Source organism: Chaetomium fimeti (genome assembly GCF_033439085.1).
Source record: "Chaetomium fimeti strain CBS 168.71 chromosome Unknown B0H64scaffold_3, whole genome shotgun sequence".
Lineage (NCBI taxonomy): Eukaryota > Fungi > Ascomycota > Sordariomycetes > Sordariales > Chaetomiaceae > Chaetomium > Chaetomium fimeti.
The window spans coordinates 2,818,939-2,843,339 of record NW_026944331.1 but is presented as its reverse complement, the minus strand read 5'-3'; the positions used below and the strand labels follow the sequence as shown (position 1 = coordinate 2,843,339).

Genomic DNA, 24,401 nt, shown 5'->3' with positions numbered 1-24,401 from the left:
GCATGCAGCAAAGCCGTCGCACTCGGCTGCGTTCCTTGCAGCTGCACCCCCCATGAGGATTTAGTAGAGTCGCAGTCGCCATTGAACCGCACTAGCGAGGCGTTTATGCCCGCTTAACCCCTGACTATGGAAGAATCGGTAGAAAAAGTCTGCTAGCCAAGGTGTGGTGGTGTTGTAATGTCGCCACCCTGATATTGAACTGCCCTGGGGATGGCGTGCCGTGCTTCGTTTTGAGGTAAGATCAACATGGAAAAGGGACGACATTGATGCGGTGAGGTGATTTTTGACAGCATCAGGAGCACCGATAGAGTGGAGAGCGCAAGAAAAAGAAAAAAGGAAACGGTTAGACGGAAGGTGGTAGACGGGAACGGGGATCGAGCACACTAAGTATGCAGGGCATACGACTATCCGTTAGGGACAACTCAGCACCTACATGATGTCCAGTTGAAGTGAAAGAGGCCGGGGCGTGGTGGCCACTTCCCAAAGCCTGGCACTCCAACGTTTTGAACGCTTGATATTGAACCGATAAGGGGGTATACCTAATACATCTGCCAACATTCCCAAATCGAAGAAGAAAAGGTCCCCGCTTCCCGCGAACAAGCAGGGCGGGCAGACACGAACGGACTAGGACTCCCATGTACCCCCCTCGACCTCTTAACCCCATCCACCCCATTCGTCCCGACCCAGCCAGCCAGCCAGTACCCGTCGCAATTTTTGCCGTCTTGCCCAAGCTCACCAACGCACAAACTATCACATTTTCCCTCTCCTTCCCTTCTCCTTCACACCCCCTCGCTCGCAGCCCACCACTCATCACTCACTCACCGCCACAAATCCATCTTCTCCCTCTTCTTCTCACCCGCACTGCTCTTCGGCCTCGGCCACTCATCCTCCCCACCACCACCACCACCACCACCCTCAAACCCACCCCCACCACTCAAATTCCTCCCCCTCCTCTGCCCACCCCCATCACCACCACCGCCACCAGCACCAGCACCAGGCACAGCCAAGAACCCGCCGCCCGCCCCACCCACGCCACTGACAAGCACGCTGCGCCTGGCACCAGCACCGCTGCTCCAGCCGGAGGCGTTCCCGCCCAAGACGTCCGCGCCGAGTCCATAGCTGCTGAGCGGTCTCTCGGGGCCGCCGCCACCGTCACCACCACCGCCGCCGCCGCCGCCGAGGCTGCCTCCGCGCGCACCGTGGCCGCCGCCGCCCGCGCGGCCGCCGTTGCCGCCGACCTGCACGAACGACCAGCCGAGGTGGTCGTCGTCCTCGCCCTTGGTGAAGACCTCGAGCTTGGCGGGGAGGTTCATGAAGCCGCCGGCGCCGGGCGCGGGCGGGCAGGTGAGGGCCGCGAACGGGTTGTTGCTGCTGAAGCGCGGGTTCGGGTTCGGGCTCGTGCCGAGGCCCGAGTTGGGGCCGAAGGAGCCGTTCAGGGAGGAGAGGGAGCCCTGAGGGCGGTGGCCGCGCGCGGAGAAAGGGGCGGATGGCGGGGAGAGCGGCGGGAGACCGCCGTGGGAGGGCCTGTTGCTGGGGGAAGATAGGGGGGAGGAGAAGGGTGAGTTTGAGCCACTGCTTGCGGGCCGGCCGCCGCGCCCTTCGGCGTAGGCGGGGGCGGGCGGGGGCAAACCGAGCAGGAGGTCCGGGAAGTTGGTGTCTCGGACATAGACCGCGTGCAGGTTGGGAAGGCCACCCGAGAGGAGAGAGCCGGCAAGGTAGTTGTAATAGCTCGCTGTGACGCCTGCGTATTTGGGCGTAGAGGCTGCGGCTGTGATTTCGAAGTGCAGAGTCTCGAGGCTGGTAGAGGAGAGCGGCGGGATGTTGTGCGTTCCGGCCGCCGCTGGCAAGGTAGCCGAGACGCTGTCGAGGATGGACAAGTGCTTGAGTGCGGGCGTGTAAGCCATTAGGTCCTGCAAGGCCCAGGCTCGTGCGCCGGTCCCGTTGAGTGTGAGCACCTTTAGTGCCTGCCGTGCCTCCGGTAGCATCAGCCACCCCTTGAGACCTTCACACGTGACGTTGGGGACGTCAGTCAGAATGAACTCCTCCACCGGGGGGAACGGCGGCAGCATCTCATTCCATTCCAGAGTCTCGTCGGTGAAGGACGTCGTCTGGCTGATCTTCAGCGCGCGCAGGTTTCCCAAGTAGCCCAGCACCTGGCGCATCATGCTCGGCTCCATCTCTACCCGAATCAATTCCAGCACCTCGAGCTTGGTCCACACCCTCCCCGTCGCCAGCGCCTGGAGGCTGTTCTCCGAGCCCCCCATATACGTCATCTTGCGCAACTCGAGGCAGCGCGCCTGCACTTCTAGGCGGAGAGTCAAGAACGCGGGGTCGTCGGTGTAGAGGCCCTCGGGCAGGTCGACATAATGCAGATCCGGCGTCACGGCGATGGTCCGGGCCAAATCGGCTTGGCAGGATTCGCGCAACATGTATGGCATCTTGAGGAACTGGACGAGCCGGCCGCGGCGGACGGGATCCTCGCGGAGGGTGCGGCAGAGGAGCTTCAGGCGAGCCTGTGCCGGGTCTTCGGGCTGGCCGTTGCGGTCGAAGAAGGACCGCCGCTTCCGACGCTCAGCGAGGATAGCTTCGAGGTCGCAGTAGTGGACGCTATCGATACGAATGCTGTGGTATCTGTGGGAGGAAGAGGCTTCGGTCAGCGAACCGTCGTCTGGGACCGGCGCACCACGTGAGCAAGAAAGGAAGGAATGCAATTCAACGTACAGCAGTTTGATGGCCTCCCCCTTCCACGTCCTGCAGACCGCGGCGCAGTGCGCCAGGTCGCGCAGGTCGCATAGCATACAGCCATCGTCGACCGAACTCTGCTCGCACGTGGCGTAGGTCTCGTCGCGGCTGTGGGGACAGACAAAGGTAAAGATGCGCTCAAGTATGGCTACCGGGAAGCGAGAGAGAAGTGCGGCGGAAGCGCGCGTTGGCATGGGCTGGGGCCCGCTTGTGTACTGTGAGTAGGTCCTTGGGTCGAAGGAGCTGGACGGTGGTGAACCGAAGGGTCGGTGGTTATCGGGCCGGTAGTCGACGGAGCCGTACCCGCCGTACGCCGAGCCAGATTGCTTGCTGTTCGAGCCGCTGCCGAAGCCCGGCATCCGGCCGGGCGTGCTACCGCCGTCGTTCTTCCGCTTGTCTTTTCTCCTGAAAAACTTCATTGTATCTAGGAATGTTGTGGCAATCCCATGCCAGACCGAGGGGAAGGGTGAGGTGCGAGAGAGTGCGAGAAAGAGGTGGGGTCCTGTGGAATTAAGCTCTCCGTCATTAGGCACTGACTGAATGGCCGCCGCGGGCCGGTGGCTGTCAGTGCTTGCCGCTATGTGGGCAGGGAGGCAGCCCCCAGGAGATGATCTTCTGCAGCAATTGATAGGCTCAGGTCGCGCTGGAAGTGAACCACGTTGGGTCCCGTTGTTGCAATAACTCGCTCGCAGGTCCCGCAAATGCAATGGCTCGCTGCAGAGCACAACTGATAAACCCCAATCGAGGCCGCTGTCACTTCCCCTAAGTGACAAAGCCTTTTTGTATCAGAAGGATGAAGGAAGGATCGCCGGTAGTCGAGGAGGAACCAAGGTAGGTGTCCATGGATAGACATGCACCCGGTAATAACGCTGCCTGAAATGCATGTCAGATCTTGGGATCCAGGAACCCGGTCCTCGCTCTGTCACAAGGCCGGCTCCATGTTCAGGCTGATCAGTTGCTAGAAAGGACGACAAAGAACAAAATGACTTGTCGCACGGTTGAGATGAGAGGAGTGTTGTGTGGAGGGGTCGACCATCGTTGAATTGCGGGGCGCGGGCGCGAGATTATAGGGGACGCCACTCAGCACCTGCCTGATTCAGTCTCAAACCCAACTTCCAAGGTTATCTCCCTCCCAAATGTTGTGGCGTTAAATGTTCAAAGATCATCGAAACACCGATGCTTCCATAGGTGGATAAGTCCCTTTTATGATGGACATGTGTGCGAGAAGGTCTGATTTGACTCAGTTCAAACTGACCGGCGCCCAATGCCACACGGACGCGATGGTGGGTGTGAGCTCTGCGAACTTGGAAGACGGACCAAAAGCGTACGGGGACGACAATCCAGCGTGGCTAAACTTTTGCGAGTCAATTTACAGGTGGCGCATGAATAAATAGATAGATACACAAAAACCTGGCTCATGGCCAGTAATTACCTCCCCGGTGGTTCGTCTCGCTGTCGACCACCAGCTCGAACCTCGTACAATCTGGCGGCTGATCCTAGACCACCGCTCTCTCCAAAAGAAAAAAAAAGACGAACACGCTATATACGAATGCTGATGATGCTTCTGTGCTTTGGTGGACTGGGCGAAAAAAGAGCAAAGCTGCTTTCATTGGTAATGCAATTTATGATTGTCAAACCATCAGAGCCCCTTTTCCTTGGGTAGCCCGATTGATCAGTTGCCGTTGGCCGGGAGGCTGTCCGGCGGACTCCCGGCTGCTCCGGCCGTCTTCGTTCTCAACGTGAGCGGGAAAGGGTACTCATCAGGGTCCTCCTCCTCACTGTGCAATGCATTAGCAAAATTATCGAAAGTAGCGGGGCGTCAGTGTCACTCACGGGAGCTTCCATGCAACATAGTCCTCGGTACTCAGGCCCTCCCGGCCTTCCTGGAGGCTGGCAAAGTCGCCGGGAGTCATCATGCCGGTCCGATCCCTAGGAGATCCAGGCACGGAGAAGGGACGCGAGATCTTCTGGTCCACGCCTGGGATGAAATCCTCCTCCTCCTCGCCTTTGAAAGACGTGGGATATGCCCGCCTCAGCGCGAGCTGACGGGCCTTGACATACTCCATACCCATCCGCTTCCAGTCGAGAAGATCACTAAGCCTCTCGGTCCGGTTCCGTTGGTTGATGCGTTGCCTCCGGCTCTTTTGGGCAAAGTCAAACATGTGCGATGTGAGCTGGTTGACCGAGTCGTCAACCCCCTTGGTGCGGCGGTCGACGATGTAGATACCGTAGTCGCTGGAATTCTCAATCAGCTCCTCCATGTAGCAGCCGAACCCGGAGAGATTTGTCGTGATGCTCGGCACGCCCATCACGGTGCACTCGGCGGGAGTGTAACCCCACGGTTCGTAGTAAGACGGAAACACACCCATGTGGGTGCCCCGAACAAAATCGTCATAATCGAGCGGCAACACCGGATTCGCCGAGTTCAGGAACTCGGGGTGGAACACGATCTTCACCCGGTCGGTAGGATGGTTGAAGAGCTGCACCCGGCGGATCTGGTTCAGGACTGGATCTTCACTGTCGTTGATCATGTTATGCGTGACAATCGGGGGCAGCCCGTGTCGCTTCATGGCGAACAGACGCCGGCGGAGCAGGACGCGGTCCTGGCTCGAGATCAACTCCTTCTCTTCCGGCATCGGCTCGCCATCGTGCCACTTCAGCGACCGCTCAAAGATGCGCCGGCCGATGTTCCTCTCAATCGTGTCCACAGTGTCGCGGAGAGACTTGATCACCGCCTGGCCCTTTAGAGCCTCGACCGTCAGCGACGATGTCTGTGCGGGCATGATGACAAAAGCGACGACCGTCATCTTACTGCCGGCCGCCTTGAGCCTGTGGTTCAAGCGAGCCAGCGACTCGATGAACATGTCGACACCCTTATTCCTGAACTCGTAGCGCCCTGCCGTGAAGAAGTAGAGCGTGTTCTCGGGGTCGAAGTCGTAGTGGCCATAGAAATGGCCCCGTACAAAGTCGTGAATCTTTTCCTTGGACTGCTGGTGCAGGTTCTGGAACTCGTGAACGGCCGCGAACTTTGTGACGTTGAGACCGTTTGGAAGCACACCGTCGGGCTTGCGCTTGAGCAAGTGCTCGCTCTCGTAGGCTGTGATATGGGAGACGGTGGTAAAAACATCGCAGGCATGTGTAGCAGCGCGCTCGATGCAGTACCGATGGTAGATTCCGCGCTTGCCGGCTTCCGCATCAACGTCGAAGTGCTGGAGGTTGTTGTAAAAGTCGACTGAGCCGGCGCACAAGTACCGACCTAGTAGTGTCGCGTGGGTAGTAAAGATGGTCGTCACGTCGATTTGCCGTTTCCGAGTCAGTGGCAGCGCAACACCCGCCAGCCACTCGTGGAAATGCGCGATGACGGCCTTTTTCTTCTCGTGACATACGTACTGTGGCGCTGTCAGTTCGTTTCTTCAGAGCGCGCACGAGTCAGTTACCCACCTCCCCCAGAAACCACGCAACGAGGTAGCCGAAAACAATGGCTTCGTTGGTCTCGTCGTCATTGTCGGGCGATGGAATGGACGCCGTGTTCCAAAGATCGGCCTTCCACTCGTTCATGTAGCTGTATGCCGTTTTTGTGTCGAAGAGAAGAACCCTGGGCGCGCCCTCAATCAACCAGCGACCATACAAGATGCCAATACCGCGGTCTTTCATGGATTGGATTGTCGCGGCGAGTTCGGGGTTGGTGGGCTCCACGGCCTCGACCTCTACGGCTGCCTACAACCATGTTACTACCTCTGGGACGGAAAAAACACCTCAATCAGATCAGAGGAATCACGTACGGATTGGTGGTTAAGGGGCCCTATGAGGGTGTAACGGTCGCCATATTCAGCCGTGGTGACCGGAGCCTTGGACTTGATAACGGAGTAGATGCCACCGACTAGGACCGCAGGTTAGCTGTTCTGCCGTCCGATCAGAGCGTCTGAACTCGCATACCTCTGTGCGCAACTTCTGTCGCAATCTCGAACAGCATGTGGTTTTTAACCTCACGCGGCTCACGGTCTATCTCTTCGTTCGCCATGGTGATGAATCGACTAGGCACGAACTAGAAGGATAAAAAGAAAAAAAGGGGTTTCTCGAGGGGGCCGGTGCCAGTCAGCCGCGAGTGCGATGTCGCAAGCAGAATTTATTCAAATCACGAGAGTAGTCTCAACGAAGGCCCGCGGAGAAGGATGGAGGTACGTCAACCGACAAGACAGCCTCCGCAGCTGGGTTATTTAAGTCGAGATGTCGGCGGAAGGCCTGGCTGGAGGAGATTTCTGAGGAATGGGATCCAAGCAAGGAATGATCGGGGCGAGCCGAGATTGAGGCCGGACGAAGGCGGGCCACCTGGGTGGTTTATAGCGGCCGGATGCAGCACAGGGCGGCGGGGTGACGTCGGATCTAGGCGCTGTGTCGCAGGAACTCGGGTGCGGCTAGGTCGACGGCAAAGCACGTTGGGGGCAGGGCGAAACCCAAATTGGAAAGGCGTTAGTTAGAGAATCACCAGGATTTGAAGGCGGGTCGAGGGAGGCGGAAGGGGGAGGCGTTTGCCGCAGATGGTGGGTTGGTGAGAGCTGACGGCCCAGATCGTGTTGGTTGGTGGGCAGGGCAGCGACGCCGGAGGCAAAGTGGGGAGTTGTAGCATGGGAGCTCAGTTTTTTGCGCATGGATGGCAACAGGGGTGAGCTTTTCGGTGCCGCTAGACTGCCCTGCTGCATGCCTGCCGACATGGGTGAAATGAGTGCGTTCGTCAGGTATTTCAGGACTGAACTTTTCTGGGATGTTTCACAATTTCACCAGCCACCTGCTCACCCATCCAATCGTCCTTGCCGCATGCAAACTGCCATCTAGGTAACCACTATAACGACCTACCTTACCTCCCGACCTACCTGGTGGGATCTCGGCGGGCCTTCCCGCTTAACTCCGTGGTTGATTCAGTTGCCTAGGTTTAGGTTGTTGAGAATAAAAATACAAGCACCTACCATCCTATGGCAGGTGAGAGGTTCGTGGAGGGATATGGTAATTATCCTCAGGCCGCTGTGAGCCGCTTTCCTGACCGTACGAAAGATATCGGCCCATACGAATCGTATGTTACAGGATGTTCCCACCATCGCGCGCTGATCGAGCATGGGGGCCCACCAACCGGCCTGAATGACGACATTGGTTCCAGCTTGTCGCTGGGGCCCCGCGTCGAGGTTCCACAAGATCATCACGAACTGGCGAGCCCCCATGAACACGTAGGGCTGTTGGTACGGATCTGTACATAAATGTTATTATCACGGTTTCCTATAAAGCCTTGTTGCTTAAACCAGAACGTATACGAATAAGGCGGGCCAAAATAACAAAAACACACCTGAACTGAGCTGGGTGAGTGCGTGGTGGCATGAGCAGTTTCATTCATGGAAAACGGCAGTTTTCCACCATCGGCACGATGCCGTTCCACGGGCGGATCATTACTTCACCAACGTCTCACTTTGCAATAATCTTGGTTAGCAGGCCAATCACCGTTCACTGTAGTGTGCCATCACACCAACACCACCTAATATCGGGCCCCCTCCGCTTTACCCCAAGTAATCTTTTGTGTGAGCTTTCTGTCGCCAAAAGATTCGCACGGAGAGCTATTTAGAGGAAACCCGGCATCGATAACAATGCCATTTTTAAACGTGACAGCTGACAAGCAATGTCATTGTTCAGATGTCTGGCAAACAACAAAGGGACAACCGGCCCGGAAACCCCTTTCCTGCTGCCCTAGTTAGCAGCCCCCCTTTTTCTTTATGGCTCTAAGAATAGCACATGCCACAAAGACAACAAGACAGGAACAACCTGGGAAATCATATTTAACATCGGCTGTTGCCCACCTGCACGGGCTCCTTGGCCTAATGCAAAAACAGGGCGACTACGTACGACCGATACTTTACTTACAGAATATTCTTAGTTCCAAAACACTTGACTTGATTCGACAACGATGGCATACCAGCAAGGTAGGGGGGGCGGCCGCGGACGGGGCGGTAATCATGGCAACAATAACCGCGGCGGCAACGGCAACGGCAACGGTAACAACTACAACAACAACAACAATAACAACAACAACAACAACAACGGAAATAACCGCGGCGGGAACGGTGGGAACCGGAATAACGGCAACCGAAACTCGGGCAACAACAATAACCGTCAGCGAAATGGTGACAGAAACAACGGCTGGAATAACAACAATAACAACAACGGCAACAACAGGGGAGGTATCAACAAGGGCAACAGATACAACAACAGGGGCAACTCGAACGGCAAGAACCATAGAACGCCTTTGCACCAATATGTTTTGAGCAGTTTGGGCGCGGTGGATGCCATTGACCCAAAACCATTCAACGAGTTGTTAGATGCGGCTACCTTGGCGGGGGGCTTGCTAGTCGACTCTCTTTTTCAAATGGGACTCAATCACCGGGAGGTCGCCCGAACGCTGGGGGTTCCCTTGAGCGTTTTGTTGCCACTCCACAACCTGACCCGGATGCTGCTCGATGGTACTAGGGGGCCAGACGCCGAAGGCGATCACCTCATGATTGACGCCGAAGGCCAGGTCAGCGATGGGGAGAGCATCACGAGTTTACCGAGGGGCGGTCGGCGAAATACGCTTTCCAGCATCGACCAAGCGCTCCTAGGGAGATTGCTGACGAGTAGTATGCTCGGGGGCAGTTGATACGTCACAAAGCGCATTGCGGCCGGGATGGACTAGACAGGGAGGCACATGATGAATGAGACGGACCGACATATCATACACCTAACCAGGACCCAATCAGACGGTAGGTGACCTTTGGGGTAATTGTATAAATTTGAAACCTAGAATATGAAACATCGTTCGCGGGAGAGGACTCGGAGGAGCAGTTGATGAATCGTGACAGTTTGAGGTGCGTGACAATAAAGTGGCACTAGTGGGTAATGTACATACCCGTATGTGTGGGAGAGGGTGGTGAATGAGCTCGATGCCATTGGATACAGACGCGAGAACGAGAAGTCGAATAACTTTGAACAGCAGGAAATTGCCATCTACCAAGTCGCATCAGTTCAGACGGGCGCGGTGGGGGCACGTGATCTCGACCTGGTCTGTGCATGACTTCCCGATCTTAACTTTCGGTCGGGCGGCCCACGCCAACTTTCCTCCACTCATCTTTCCACGACAACATCATGATCTCTCATCGAACATGCGTATTCGGTACGTCTGGTGGAGGTATATGCTTCGCCAATCTCAACGACCCTCGAAAGTCCTTTTGATGCATCATGTTTTCACCTTTCTCCTGTTTGGGCTCCTTTTTGTCGGCAATGGGCGCTCCGTTTGAGCTGCCAGCTGCGGGGCTCGCCTGCAGAGCGGTCGGCAGGCGTCGCTCTCGTCTGGAACAACATCATACCTACGCGATGAGAACTCAAGGCTGAGATGAAGGCGGGTTTGAGATTGTTGGTAACGAGCGGCTGGGTAGTGCGCAGCCTGGCAACAACCTTGTTACCCATCCGCGCGCTGAACCGGAGAATGCATGGAATCGCCAAATGCCCAACCCATCGCTGTTCGCCATCGGGAATCGCCAGAACCCTCGGTTCCCACACACGTGCCGTCTTGCTTCGCTACACAGATGCGACACACGAAATATTGGGAGTTGGCCGCCGCACTTTCGGAACGCAGCGCAATAGCATTCGGGCAAGAATGCTGGACCCTTCCCCTGATACCCGCGCACCGTACACCGGCATACTATGCTTCTAGGGAGGAACGTCGGTCTCATCCAAAGTCCCGTCTACGCGTGACGGCCCCTCGCTACTCTCGGAGACCGGCGTTCGAGGGGAGCTTGAAACACAGTGTGGTCTGCGGCACCGGCGTTCGACGCGGGTTTCTAACCCAAACGGTCGGAATCCCTGACCGGCACCCAACAACGGATTGCCGTGGGAACCCAAGGCCATGTATGTGGGCAACCGGCTGTCGCTGTCCTCATATCGCGAAGCGTGGTGATGAACGGTGGGACATGGTCAGACAGCAACCAACCGCATTAACAATGCCTTTGAAACCTGGCCCGGTTCACGCAGTATCCGGACAGGGCTCGCGTTGCTACGCCAGGTGGGTTGGAATTGGGCTGCACTCGTAAAGCATATCTTGCCGTATATAGTGGTCTCTGCTTGGTGATCAAGTGTTTGCAAGTTTCTGGCCCATTCGGTCTTGGGCTTGTGGCTGGTTGGATCATGGGCGGGATAGTCTGAGAGGCCGACTTGGATGGATGGGTTGGGTTACTCGCGGCATTTTGCTCCTTTGTTGGGGGCCGTTGGGGACAAGCTGGTTGCCCTCGACCTCCCGGGCGCTCAAGGCAAGCAAATGCGCAGTAGGTTTGGGCAACGGACGCCCCGGCTGCACAACAATGACCGGTCGGCTAAGCGGCTCTGACCTGATGACGGACTGACCGTTCGACATCACTGAACAGCTTGTCGTTCACTTCGCAGACTGTTGAGCTGTGTGAAGGGGCAATGCGATTGCCCCTCATGCACATCTTCAGCATCAGTCGAGCAGCACTCGGATCAACGGTCCGTTTCGAGTTATTACAACTGACAACGGGCAGCGAAGGGCATGGTGACTTCGGGAGATGCTGGTCGAGCTCTTTCGTGGAGCGATTGTTCACGGCTTGCCGTCGAACGTGCGTTTTTCGCATCCACCGACCGCATCGCAACAACCCGACGAGCGACGAGGAGAGAGATGGTCACATCACACACCCTGCGACGAGCTCTTCTGGTGTTTATCTAGCCTGCACGTCGCCTTTTCCTGCCGCTAGGACCCTACGGTGTTGTTATCTCAGGCTGGCTGCTCGTTGGCTCGCTATTGAGCTGGGGCTGCCTGGGTCTCCCTCCCGACTGAGGAAGGTCGATTGTCCGCGGTGCAAATCGCCAAAGTGGGCATTTCGTGTTGCAGCCGGCTTGGGTGCCCCGCCCCTCCGCAGCGCGCTACCATGGGAGCCCGCAACAGGCGGGTTGGGCCAGGCTTGCCAGTACGCGTCCAGCGTTCCCACAGAGGCAGACCCGCGAACAGCAACCCCTGTCATTCGCCGCCCCGACCAACTAAAACTCAAATGTCGAATCTCGCATTCATGGACGACCACTTTGCACACCATCGGCGCCGAGACAACGCTGCATCACCAAATGGCAGCAACAGCCACCGGGACAACCAGCACCGCCGTCAGGACGGGAATGACCTCGGCATGACTACTTCACGAAGATCCATTTCGCCCGCCGCTGTTGCCGTGAACCGGACGTCAGACTCGATTACCAGAGAGCGAGACCGAACCCGGAAGCATCATCCCTCTAGGCCTCTTCCCTTACCACAGCGTTCTCGAGGCCGGTCGATCGAGCCATCGCAACAAGATACCCAACGTCGGCACCGCGATCAGGCCCGCAGCCCCAACCGTCGCAGTGATCGCTCGTTTGAGCCATCCCGTCGCTCACCACGCAGTCGCCGAGACCGCTCCCCTGAACCTTCCCGCCGCCGCGAGCCTCGCGCTTCACCGGATCGCCGTCACCCAGACCACAGGTCGCCCGGGCCGAGGAAGGAAGTCCAGGGGCGCCCAGAGGACCGCGCCCGACGCCGTGCATCGCGGTCGCCCGTTCCAAGCAAGCGCCGACGGAGCCCTAGTCCGTCTTTCGATCGTGCATCGCAGCCAAAAAAGGCCCGGCAAGACAGCATCAATCAAACAGGCCCTGAGAGGGGCGTGCCACCGAAAAATCAGCAGTCAAACATCAACCGAGGCCCGTCCCCTTACCCACGTCGCGCCCGTTCCCCTGAACCTCGCGACCAGCTTCCAAGGCCCAGCAGGCGGTCTGGCCGGTCTAGGTCTCCGAGCCCTCCCCGTCGCCATAGATCTCGGTCGCCTCGGAGCAGCCGCCCCTTTCGACAGCATCCCGAGGGGGATTCTCGCAATAGGAGTAGGTCTCCTAGGCATCGGCACCGATCACCTCGACCCGACCCCAGACGTCGATCTAGATCACGCCGCCGCAGTCCCCGCAAAACCGCCCCAGCGGAAACTCAGGCGCGGCCTTCATCAGATACCGGGTCACGTCGGAGAGGAAGTGTTGATCAGGGTCAACCCCACGCTATACGCGGACCGGCTCCGTCCAAATCACCCCGTGACAGTCAGCACCCCAAAACAGCCAAGAGGGGAAGGGCCAGCAGCCACGAGCGGTCGCGCTCGTCCAAACACTTCGACCCCGCCTCCGGTGCCAACAGCATCGAGGTGAAAATGGGTGCCCGGGGTGGTTACCGTGGAGGCTTCAACCCCCAAGCCGGCTATCCGAAGGGGCAATATGATTCCAGGAGCTACGGCCAGTCATCGGGCCATGGAACCCCCGTTTCGTCGTTCCACGGCTCGCCGACGGGTCAGTCACCTTATGGTGGTAACGGGCGGGGCTGGAACAACCAACCGCAGTTTTCCCCTCAAGGGTAAGTTCAGACCTCACTTCGTGCGTCGTCCATTTAAACTTTTTATTAATTAACAACAAAATACAGTGGTCAGTTTTCGCCACCATATCCCCACAACAGTTACGGACCTCCCACGGGCCCCCAAGGGCACTACCACTCGGGCCAGGCACAGTCTCCTCCTTACGCACCGACCGGGCCCGCCGCCCAGTACCCATCCGGACCGTACCGCGGAAGCCACAGAGGCGGGTCATTTCGGGGCAGTCAGTTCTCCGGTCGCGGGGGCCTCCGAGGCGGTTTCAAGAGTACACAGTGGCATCCCCAGGGCAGCGATTCTCGTGGTCCGCCTGACCCAACCGAGGGTTCGGATCACTCCCATGCCACTACGCACCGGTCCCCCATCAGCCATGCGGAGGCTCCGGCGGAGAAGGGTGACGCCTCAATGGCGGACAGCGACAACCCCTTTAGACCCTCCAAAGACTTACAAGTGGAAGATACTAGCAAGGAAGAGGAGTCGAAAGAAGACAAGATGTCGGCTCTCGGCCGGGCCCCTCCGACCGGGCCGCAATCCACAACACCTAATAAGTTTAGTTTCAGCATGAAGAACGCGGTGAAACCAGCAGTGGCCGCACCGAGACCCGAGATATCGTCCAAATTCAATGCCGCACCAGCATCACGCGAACCCCCGACCAAGCCCGCAGCCCAAAAAGCGCCACCCACAAGACCAGAACGGGACCGGGACCGGGATCGGGACCGAGGCGGATTCCCCAAGAATGCTCCGACTGAGCCAGCGTCGGCACGGTCCCGTCCCGGTGTTCCGACCGGCCCCAGCGACCGCAGGGCACCCGAGCCGCCTAGACAACCCGATCCGGCTCCGCGGACACGGAAGGTGAAGAAGATTGTGAGGCGTCTCAAGGAGAAGCCCACCCTTCCGGCCGACTTGGCGGCATCCAAATCCGTGTACTTCAGGAAACCGGGCAACGAATCCGTCGTGGGCTCAGGCACGTACGGCAAGGTCTTCAAGGGGCTGAACGTCTACACTAAGAAGCTGGTAGCCCTCAAGAAGATACGGATGGAGGGCGAGAGAGACGGTTTCCCGGTGACGGCTGTTCGAGAGATCAAGCTGCTCCGGTCGCTCGGACACAAGAATATCGTCCAGCTCCAAGAGGTCATGGTCGAGGCCAACGACTGCTTCATGGTGTTTGAGTACTTGTCGCACGATTTGACGGGTCTCCTCAATCACCCGACGTACACCCTGGAGCCGGGACATAAAAAGCATCTGGCCCGACAGCTTTTTGAAGGACTAGACTATCTTCACACGAGGGGCGTCCTGCACCGCGACATCAAAGCTGCCAACATCCTCGTCAGCAACGAGGGTATCCTCAAGCTCGCCGACTTCGGCTTGGCTCGCTTTTATGCCAAACACCACCAGCTAGACTACACTAACCGGGTCATCACCATCTGGTATCGGTCCCCAGAGCTGTTACTGGGTGAGACACAGTACGGCCCGGCGGTGGATATCTGGAGCGCCGCCTGCGTTCTCGTGGAGATCTTCACCAAGCGAGCCATCTTCCCGGGCGACGGAAGCGAGATCAACCAACTGGAGAAAATACACGCGGTGCTTGGGACTCCGAACAGGAAAGACTGGCCGAACTTGGTGGAGATGCCCTGGTTCGCGCTCCTCCGGCCTAGCTACCGTAAACCGAACGTTTTTGGGGAAAAGTACAAAGACCAGCTGACCCCGGCCGCCTTTGACCTACTCACGTCCATGTTTTCCTACGACCCGGACAAACGACCCACCGCCGCCGAGGTCCTTCAGCACCCGTACTTCGTTACGGAGGAGCCCGCCGCGCGGCAGGCGATCGAGTAAGCTACCCTTATTCCTTTAAAAAGCTTCGTGCGTAGTGCTAACGTATCCAACTATAGACTCAAGGACATCGGTGGCGAATGGCACGAGCTCGAGTCAAAAGCGCTCCGGCGTGAGAAGGAAAAGAAGGAAAAGGAGCGCGCGCGCGCCGCACAGCAGCAGTCCGGGACGAAAGAGGAGGGCCCCGAAAGCGGCAGCACCCGCGACAGAGAGCGGAAGCGGCCAAACGAAGGCGGCGATGCTCCGCGGGAGGCCAAGCGGCCGCATATCGATGCTAATGGGAAGGCATAAATGCCTGGATAGGCAGATCCCCACACGAAGAGAAGGAGGCGACGCGGTGGAAGGCATGTACGACCACGGTCTTGTCACAGATTTCGGGTCGTGGTCATCTTATCTCTTACAAGCATGGGCGATGAGCGGGGCATAGCGACGGTTTAAACGGACCGAGTAATCTTCGTGCCGGCTTGTCTTGCATACTCTAGCGTACCAAGCCAGGCGCGGCTCTGAATGAATACTGGAGTGATAAATTCAAGTTATGGTCCGAATTATAAGCTGCCTGTGTTAGGTGATAGGGATTCTATTTAATGCGATCGACTGGTAACGAGGGGCTCATAATCAGTTGACGATCGCAAAGACTACCTAGTGAGCCACATCAGCAGACCCTACCTATTGGGTCAAGCTGTATGATAGGTAGGTTAGGATGTTTTCTCTTGCCTCGGACCGTTCGTTGATGGTACTATTGCTAGACCTGTGACCCAACTCTTAATTTATGTGTGACCGAATACATAGGTAGTCAACCGAGTTCTGCAGAAACGTGAAGCTTGAATATTTAGTTTTGCTCCGAAAACAATGACACCCGTTTTTTTACGGCACCTTGACCCTTTCTTAGATAATATCGAATGATAAATGGGAATGCTTTCCATACCTAGTGCTAGTGCTTAGTCTGATAACTGCTTATTCAAGTGCTCGTTCCTGGCTAAGAAACAAAGACCAAGAGGGACCGCGTCATATTCCTCAACTACTGCCGGCGAGGAACTTGAATTCCGGATACCGTGAACTAGAAGCTTCACTTAAGCATAATAGAAGCAATAATTCCACAGCTGCCTCTCTATCTCCAGCTCGTGCCTAAAATCACCGAACTGGTCAAATACACCATCAACCATCCTGAGCCACCGCTGGTGAAACCTGGTCGCATAGTACGCTTTGGTATAATCCCAGTACTCCGGCAACCACCCGGCGCTTTCCCAGTCGACAATGCCGGCAAGCCCCCCATGCTCATCGACAAGAATATTGCTCGGGTTAAGATCGCCATGCGTAAACACCACCTTATGCCCGCTTCGCTGAACGACCTCTGGCAGCGCTCCACATCGTAGAGTATTATTGAAGGCATTCTCGCTCAGGAACGGCCCCACAAACTCACCCCAAACTTGGTCGTCGTTTAGCGCAGCATTGATTCGATCGTCAAAGCAGCGCCCGTCGGTGGCGTTGGAGATGATATGCCTCCGACCTCGGGGCCTAGGAACGGCGCGAAGTGCTGTCATGTGTCGACGCAACTCGGAGACCAGCGTGGCGGTGTCTTCGTCGCTCATGGTGTCGATACACAAGTCGAGCCTATGGCCGGGAACCTGCGTGGTTAAGAGGTACGTGTAGCTCGAGTCTGAGACCACATCCAGGGCGCGGGGAACCGGTACGTTCGTATAGCGCCGTAACAGCCCCAGTGTTGCGTACTCGTTAACCAGGCTCTCGCGTCGGGTCGAGTGAACTACCTTTAGATAGAGGCCGAAAGGGAGCTGCTGCACGTTGAAGCTGTCGGTGAAGCCATAGATGTCCTCACCGAGAGATGCCAGACGGCGATATATCCGGATCCGTATGTTTCCGGGTACGAGGCGCCAGACCATCTTGAGTATGGCGACGTGGGTGTCGAAGAAGGGGAATAAATTCGGGAATACCGTATAAGTTCGTTTACGCTTTTTACTAGCAATTTGTTGGGCAATGTATGTCCATCGACGTGGAGTGGCGAAGCGGGATGCAATCTCCAAAGCCCAACGCCTCGGAATATTGATATTCGTAGAAGAGACATCAACGAAATGGCCACGTCGAAAGTCCTCTACCTCGTCCAATACGGAAGGGTAGTACGGTCCACCTCTCAGGTTCTTCAGAACTTCATACTACGCGTTTGTGAGTATGTTTTGTACCTAGTACCAAGCGGCAAGCCTGAGAGAGTAGCCTACCCTGGACCCCCTCCTGTTGAGCGAAAGCTGGAAATACCCTTGAGCAAAGGCGGCCGCGGCAGATTTACGAAGAAGCCAGTGATTCTCGACACGGTCATACAAGTCTTCCTCAGTATCGGAGAGTAGCCGATCCATCAGTCTAGGTGCTAGAAAGGCTTCAAGCATTTCGCGACAAGACTTCAGGATACATGGAACAGTTAGCCATCGAGATCTCGGATGAGGCAACGGGCTGACCAGGTGGTACGCACATTGGTTTCCATGTCTGCAGCTGCGAACTTTATTCTCGGGAGGATGGGCACGACGATCAAAGGGTCCCAGTATGAAGCCTGCATGCCCGTGATGCAGCACTTCCAGCCATCCCTCCACGTAACGCTGGCAACGATGTTTTTGTCAGGTGCTTCGCAAACACCATCACGAACAACTGACTCCCGAGTCAGCTTGGCAACCTAGACGGTAAAGGTCTCCTTGGTCGGGGTACACTACACATGGCAATAGTACGTTTCCAATCAGCGAGAAACGCTCTCATATCGGGTTCGGATGTGTTGGGATCACTAGACAAGTGCTCGAGCAGAAACGCTGAAGCCCGATCACGATCGATGGCATCGTCGATAAAACTCTCGAGAAGGGGTCCGTTTGGGTGCTCCAGGTCTGATCGGCGAACGGCTGCGATCGCGGCTTCGTAGTCGCTCAATGGCGCGGCCATGATCGATGCGGCTGTACCATAAGCTCGTCTGTGTCGATGAAATCCAGTACCTATACGGGTGTGAGAAGGATAAGATAGCGGTAAGGATAAATAAACAAGGCAGGGCATTTCAAGGTTGGCTGAAATTTCGACCAACCTCATCAGCTCCTTCCTGCGGAACACAAGAACACCAACTGAGGAGACTACCTTCAGCGAGACTTGCCGCGCAGTACTCCATGCTTCCCTATCTTCCATGAATGGCGGGACACCCCAATATAGAATTCTGTTGTCGAGATTGACACGCCTTGACACGACACCCAGGCTGCCAGACAAGGTAAGAAGACGTAGTTATGGTTCTACATCGAGATTAAGCTTCCATTCTGATCTGGTCGTTCTACAACCGTCAATCTAGTTCGGCCCAACCAAAGGCCAGTCCTCCCACTGCCCGAGTGTAAGGCGACCGCCGTTCTCGGTTCTCGAGATTAGTGGTCATTGTACATACCCATCATACGTATCAGACCCCATCCATACATGATCATACTAGGTCTCCCGCCCCAGCTTCTCCAGTGTGCTGTTCGTCCACTTTATCCACACCTTCGGCGCCGCCGAATATCCTTTCCCCAAACCCCATTCGTAAAAGCCATCCCTCATAAACCCGGTCATCATATTCCTCGACTAACCCCAAGTGCACCAGTCCACCTGATATACGCAGGGCGGCTGCCCCCCAGCCCCAACCTTCCAGGTTGCTTACCCCCTCTCCGCCTGCCCATCCCCACCATTCCTCAGCAGCTGTCTCAAACTCCCCTCAGCATGGCTACCCGCACCAACACCATCGACCACAGACCCCTGCTGTGACTGACCCGTCCGCCAAGGCATCCACGCACCCCACGCCGAGTAGCCCCCACGCCCACCACCACCGCCACCGCCATAAGTAGCAGCAGCGGGAACGGCGGCAAACTCCTGTTGGTGATGAAGGAGCGGCAACCCCCCACCCAGCGCATACCCCTCATCACCACCCACCACACCCACCGCCCGACCACCCCTCTCTCCCGCACTCGACAGGGAGGTCCGACGCTCGCCCGTGCCGCGGGAAGTCCTCACGCCCAGGTGGCTGCCCGATGTCTGGGGCTGGGCCGGCCCGCTGAGCAGGGCCGACGCAGGCTTCGTCCCGGCGTCCTTCTCTTCCCCCTTGTTTTTCCGTGTTTTTTTGTTCTTGCTCTGTTGATCGGACGAGGACGGGGACGCGGAGGGGCTGGACTTCTTCGCTGCGCTGCGGCCGTTGCGGGTGTCCATGATGGCGGTGGCGAACGAGGCGGACTTTTTGCGGGCTAGTTTGTTGTTGGTGGCGGCGGCGTCGGCGGTGGTGGAGGTGGGACTTGGGTCCTGTTGTTGTGGTTGTTGTTGGTGTTGTTGCCCTGGGGGCGTGTCCGCGCTACTGCCGCTGTTTCCGGCGGACGCTGCCGCTGATGACCCCGATGCGCTCGGGTTATCCCACGCTTTTATGGCTGCCCTCCCTCGCACCTCGCCGACTAACTCGGCTGCGGACTTTTTCTTGGACTTATCTTCCTCGGATGACCGGCTCGAGGACATGATCGTTTCTAGGGTGCCGTACGCGGCACTCCGCCGCTTGGCGCCTGCGTTCCGTCTCCTAGAATGGGAGGACCGGGCCGCGTTTTCGTCGTCCGAGGTGATGGCTTGCAGGGTCGGCCCGGCAATGGAATGGCCGTGGCTGTGGCTGCGGCTGTGACTATGGCCTTTTCGGGTCCGTGGGACAGAGGAGGGGGGCGCGCCTGATGTGAAGGAAGCGCCAGAGCCGTGGGGCGCCACGTGGACTTCATACTGGTTGCTTAGGGAGTACCGGGAGCGGGCGCATATCTCGGCTATACGATCTAAATCCGCTCCAATATTGTTTTCGCTCCCGCGGGTCTCTAGGTCAGCCATGAAGCTTTTGAAGGAGAAGGCTTCCAATGGGGGGAGCTTCGGTTCCTCGGGCTCTTGGCGGGAAGACAAGGGCCATGGCCATGGTAACGGTAGTTTGCTGGTGGTAGTTGTGGTGGTGGCGGCGGCCTTCTTGGCCTTATGAGGACGAGGCATGTTCACTCCGCGAGCATTGCTATTATGAGTTCCTATGTTGTTGAGTCTGTGCGTGCCGGAGCTAGTGCTGCTGGTAGTACCGACACCAACGTCGCTCAGCGTGGGCTGGATAGGACGGCCTGGTCCGCCGCTTCCTGGTGTCGAAGCCGACGGCAAGGGGACGCGCCTGGAAGCTCCTCGGCTGCTGCTCGGCGGCCGATGCTGCCGCGTCCTGGCGCTACGAGAGCCTTGGGATGGCGGGGGTCCGCTGTAAGTACGCACGAGGACGGGTTGTGAGTAAGTGCTGCTTCGGGCACCAGAGGCCTCGGGAGTGTAGCCGTGGCGCTGGACTGCCGACGGGTACTTGCTGTTCAGCTTCTGCAAGGCGGATGTGTGATTAGTGTTGGCAGGATCCGTGAGCGGAACAGGTCTGCCCTCGGCGGTAGATGCGGCAAGTGATGCCGACGGAACCTTGCTGCGCTGGAAGAAGATGGGCGGGAACGAGACGGGGAAGGATGTCCGTCTCGGCTTGGACGAGTCCTCAGGAAGTGACCCGGTCGAGGAGGACGGGGGGTTGGAGGACGAGGAAGAGGAGGAGGGCCCATGGGTATGAAGAGTGGGACCAGGGGGTGGCGAGCAGTCGTCTTGGTCCCCGCGGTGGCATGAAGAGGCCGGCTCTGCGTTGGCAGCGTCCGCAGCATCGACATCTGCAGACTCGGAGGCCATCAGGCGAGGGGTGGGTGGCTTATTGGATATATACATGGTAAGCGGGCGAGGCCGATGCAGCATAGACAAGCAGCACGGGTAGGGGTCGCACCATGCAGGCGTGTCGTGGTAGCAATCGGAGGAGGAATATCAGCAGTAAGGCCCAGCAACACGCGGGTCGAGCGGGCAACAGCGACGACCCGTGAGACCCGGACGACGGGCAGAGGCGTCAAGGGGGCCCGTTGAGGGGTCAGGGTCAGTGCAGTGGGTCAATGGACCGAGACGACGTGTTCGCGGACGCGGACACGGACGGTACGAGGACGGCAGTAGAGGCAGCAGCAGCAGCAGTAGCGGCGGCAGCAGGAGCAGGATCAGCCAGGCGTGGGCGGCATGCCAGTTCCTGGCTGTGTATCGAGCCGAGCGGCGTTTGGATGTCGGGGTCGTTGACGTGGTTGTCTGGTTATGGACCACCGAGTCGGTTCCACTGATTGTGCCTGCGTCCTGCGTCTCGCGTCCCGCAGTAAGTTCCCAAAATGCGTTGTGTGTTGCGGGTTGGCGGGTTGCAGGTTTGGTGCCGTGGGTGCCCCGTTCGTTCAGTCTCAAACTCTCAGCATTGCCCCTCGGCCGCCCGGAGCCCCCTCTCGTCTGCGCTGCTCGAAATTCCTCGATTGGTGATTTGATGATTCGATTCGATCGCTAAAGGATAATGTCGCCCGCATGCGCATTGGAAACGTCAGATTGGCGGGTGCACAATCTCCGCTCCGAGTCTGCTGTTTCTCTTCCGTCACTGCCTTCCAGGCAATTGTGACTGGTTGGCAGATCAGAGAGAGCACAAAGTTTGAAGTCGCCGTCATTGGCCGACACCAGCTCGCGTTCTGCAGGCAGGCGTGGCTGTCGTTCAGAGGTCTGGCCGCAGGCCACTTGCAGTGAACGAGCAGGGGTCCGGAGGCGGGGCCAATTGGGCCCACCACAAGCTTCCCCGCTGAGTGCTGGGACCTTGGGCATTTTAACTCCTTCCAGAACATGCCTCACCACTTCCCCGGTTGAGTTCGGGTGAAAAGAGGGATCTTTGCCAGTCTTCCTGCTTTAAAACCCCAAGAACCCGTGCTCTGAATTTGAAACACGCGCCACGCGCTCAAGCTCGGATCCCTGCATATTCAGGAAATCGCGAACCCCATGCCCATCTGACGGGGGTTCCTTCGATGCATTCGAGAACCACACTAAGGTTGTTGTATTTGTATCTACCGGGTAAGGTAGTTGGGGACTGTTGTTTCTCTTCTTTTTGGAGTATTATAAAAATAGTTTAGGGATGCCGTGTCTGCTTTTTTCATCGCCCGAATTCGACCATCATCAGCTACGAGCCCTCACCCGCGACAGGATAACCTTAGTATTTCCACCGAGACCCGGTGGCACCGCCCGACTGCACTTTGTCGCTGAATATAAAGGGAGCCCGCTTGAGGGGTGGACCCCCGACCTTGTACTTCTCCCGTCGGTCGTAGTAAACAATAAGGAGGTAGAAGGCATGCAGAACGCCGGGCAGCCAGCTGTGAGCCGAGTCAGCGTGGTTAGCTCAAAAGAAATTGAAAGAATTTACCCCCTTGATAAGGACGAGACACATACAAAAGCCAAACAGTAAGGATTATGTTTATCAGCAAGTCTGCGCCGCAGCCGGCCAGCATGGCGACTCCGATGGGAGGAACTGCGGTCCGTTAGTTTGGTTTCGGGGATGTGTGCTCGACGTTGGGAGGCGAGCAGGGGTCCACACTAACAGAGGATGCTAAAGAGTGTAATCACGACTCCTTTGGCGCCGTCCATCTTGTCTGTTTGGTTTTCGTTCGTTTGTTTTGTGACTATGTTGGAAAAACAAAATTGGTAGTCATTGCCTTTCCCATCGTTTGAAAATTGCCTTCATTGAATACTACTACTCGGTGTTCATTCTCATGAGCGGCAAGTGCGATGACGTAGTTTGTGCACGAACCAACCACTCCTGTCAGAGCCCAGCACTTGCCGTCTCAACGCCTCACCCGAGTTTTGAGAACATCCAACTACTTCGTACCTATCCGTCCTATGCCCTAGGTAAAGTTGCGAGCGTGATTATAGTAGGCGTAAACGAGCAAAGAATGATGCACTGGAATCGTGTTTGAGATCGAACCTTAGAGTGACCTCGGTTGGAGTTGGCGGAGCATTCGTATGTTGGAAATATCAAACTGCCAGTCAACCACTCGAAGCAGCTGTGGAATCGAAATTGATCGAGCGAGCTTGGCTCGCTTGGTTACCGACCGGCCTCTCGTCAGGGGCTTTTATTATTCTGTCGACATACGAAATGGAAGTCCCTCCCTTCGTCTGGAGTTAGGTAGCCACCATGTCCTGGCAGCCACGCCTGCGCCCCACCACCAAATTCCAATCTCAAGGTCGCAGTTCTCTCGGATGCACTTCCGGCGCTGGGATGCATGCCCCACGCCGAGGGGAAGGATGCCTCGCCCCGATAAAAAGGGGCCGGCAACGGTGTTGCAGTCAGATTGACATCTTGACCTGAGAGAGCATGGATTATGAATCATTTTCGATAGCTTTCCCTTGGCAAGTTCCGAGCAGCTGGAGTGGTTGTTCGTGCAACACAACGAACATGCTGTTTCCAACTGATCGCTTTGCTGACCACTTCGTTGAGGAGAGAGTTTCAACATGTGAATATCCGCCAATACTTGACAGGCAATCTGGCGGGCTGACCATTGTCGGGAAATAAACAATTGTTGAGACGAGTCGGCGATGGGCTTTGGACAAAAGGAACGCAGCTCGCCTCCATTTGAAGGTCGAGCTGGCCAATGGGCGAGAAGGCTGTCAGAAAAAGGTGGGACAGAAACTGGAAGCCCCTGATACCGGACGCAAAGCAGTGGTGTTGAGTGCCTCGGCGTGCTCGGCAAACGGCGTGATCAATATTTCTATTGGTAATCAAAGTGCAGCTGAACAGACGCCTATCCTTCAGTCAGTGAGCAGGCTTGCTGCTTGCAGGCTGCATCGACCCTGCAGTCAAAATGGTTCGTGGGAGCAAGTCACCAGCTCCATTACGACACGCACGGGCCACATACTGCGCTATCCTCCGGCACCCATCGGCCGCAACGGGAGACGGCGCAGCGATGACATGGTGGAAGTCTGCAGCAATAAAAAAAAAAGGGCGGCGCGGTCTGGGGAACTCGGTCGTGTTGGAAACGGTCCGGGGAAGCGTCCAGCAAAAACCGGATTTTCAGCGCTGCTGGAGCCGATTCCTGGCGGTACGGAGTCCTCCTCTCGGATCAGTAAGACCAATTGTTAAGATGGAGTTGCGGCCGGGCCAGCGACCACTGAGTGGGCAGTGGTAGTTGAAGCAGTCCACCTCAAACTTGCCTACCATTTTTTTCCCTCTTGCGCGTCTCCTCACCTTCGGTTTCCCCTTTCCGCCCTCCGCCCTCCACACCACTCTCCCCTACTTCTCTCTCCACCCTTTCTCCTTGCCTCCGAGAAAGGGGCGCGAGCTTCAATCGACAAGCTCTTTAAGGACGCGTGCACCGTACCAGGTCTGCGTGGTTGTGGGAGCCCTGCATTTTTATTCGTTGTTTCTGCACAGTCTGCTCCTGCCGCAGGTACGAAGCTAGGACTCGGACCGTGCTCAGCTCCGCAATTCCCTTGCTAGGTTGGTTGTCAGGGTGGACTCGG

The 24,401-nt window shown here is 57.1% G+C and overlaps 8 protein-coding genes across 8 annotated transcripts; 3 read left to right on the top strand and 5 right to left on the bottom strand.

The window, feature by feature from the left end:
- Positions 1-818: 818 nt before the first annotated feature.
- B0H64DRAFT_319756 (uncharacterized protein) lies at positions 819-3,161 on the bottom strand (the record flags this gene model as incomplete). Its single annotated transcript, XM_062800443.1, has 2 exons — positions 819-2,631; positions 2,722-3,161. 2 exons carry the CDS (start codon positions 3,159-3,161, stop codon positions 819-821), a joined length of 2,253 nt encoding a protein of 750 aa, XP_062661017.1.
- A 1,126-nt stretch (positions 3,162-4,287) lies between these two features.
- Positions 4,288-6,960, bottom strand: B0H64DRAFT_125359 (glycogen synthase). The gene is made up of 5 exons (XM_062798038.1): positions 6,679-6,960; positions 6,525-6,622; positions 6,184-6,459; positions 4,576-6,131; positions 4,288-4,520 (listed from the first exon to the last, which is right to left on the bottom strand). Exons 1-5 carry the CDS (start codon positions 6,761-6,763, stop codon positions 4,415-4,417), a joined length of 2,121 nt encoding a protein of 706 aa, XP_062661016.1. The 5' UTR covers positions 6,764-6,960; the 3' UTR covers positions 4,288-4,414.
- A 1,339-nt stretch (positions 6,961-8,299) lies between these two features.
- On the top strand, positions 8,300-9,555 carry B0H64DRAFT_125306 (uncharacterized protein). Its single transcript, XM_062798035.1, has one exon. The coding sequence runs from the start codon at positions 8,690-8,692 to the stop codon at positions 9,416-9,418; it is 729 nt and encodes a 242-aa protein (XP_062661015.1). The 5' UTR covers positions 8,300-8,689; the 3' UTR covers positions 9,419-9,555.
- Positions 9,556-10,151: 596 nt separating this feature from the next.
- B0H64DRAFT_125308 (uncharacterized protein) lies at positions 10,152-10,987 on the top strand. Its single transcript, XM_062798036.1, has one exon. The coding sequence runs from the start codon at positions 10,248-10,250 to the stop codon at positions 10,845-10,847; it is 600 nt and encodes a 199-aa protein (XP_062661014.1). The 5' UTR covers positions 10,152-10,247; the 3' UTR covers positions 10,848-10,987.
- A 562-nt stretch (positions 10,988-11,549) lies between these two features.
- B0H64DRAFT_125310 (uncharacterized protein) lies at positions 11,550-15,713 on the top strand. The gene is made up of 3 exons (XM_062798037.1): positions 11,550-13,180; positions 13,247-15,022; positions 15,083-15,713. The coding sequence occupies exons 1-3, from the start codon at positions 11,697-11,699 to the stop codon at positions 15,312-15,314; spliced, it is 3,492 nt and encodes a 1,163-aa protein (XP_062661013.1). The 5' UTR covers positions 11,550-11,696; the 3' UTR covers positions 15,315-15,713.
- Positions 15,714-15,982: 269 nt separating this feature from the next.
- B0H64DRAFT_457685 (kinase-like domain-containing protein) lies at positions 15,983-17,764 on the bottom strand. The gene is made up of 4 exons (XM_062807390.1): positions 17,738-17,764; positions 17,503-17,675; positions 17,255-17,431; positions 15,983-17,191 (listed from the first exon to the last, which is right to left on the bottom strand). The coding sequence occupies exons 1-4, from the start codon at positions 17,739-17,741 to the stop codon at positions 16,094-16,096; spliced, it is 1,452 nt and encodes a 483-aa protein (XP_062661012.1). The 5' UTR covers positions 17,742-17,764; the 3' UTR covers positions 15,983-16,093.
- Positions 17,765-18,683: 919 nt separating this feature from the next.
- B0H64DRAFT_440960 (uncharacterized protein) lies at positions 18,684-20,735 on the bottom strand (the record flags this gene model as incomplete). The annotated part of the gene is made up of 1 exon (XM_062806526.1): positions 18,684-20,735. One exon carries the CDS (start codon positions 20,733-20,735, stop codon positions 18,684-18,686), a length of 2,052 nt encoding a protein of 683 aa, XP_062661011.1.
- Positions 20,736-21,729: 994 nt separating this feature from the next.
- On the bottom strand, positions 21,730-22,815 carry B0H64DRAFT_125245 (uncharacterized protein). The gene is made up of 3 exons (XM_062798033.1): positions 22,484-22,815; positions 22,335-22,413; positions 21,730-22,258 (listed from the first exon to the last, which is right to left on the bottom strand). Exons 1-3 carry the CDS (start codon positions 22,527-22,529, stop codon positions 22,099-22,101), a joined length of 285 nt encoding a protein of 94 aa, XP_062661010.1. The 5' UTR covers positions 22,530-22,815; the 3' UTR covers positions 21,730-22,098.
- Positions 22,816-24,401: the final 1,586 nt, after the last annotated feature.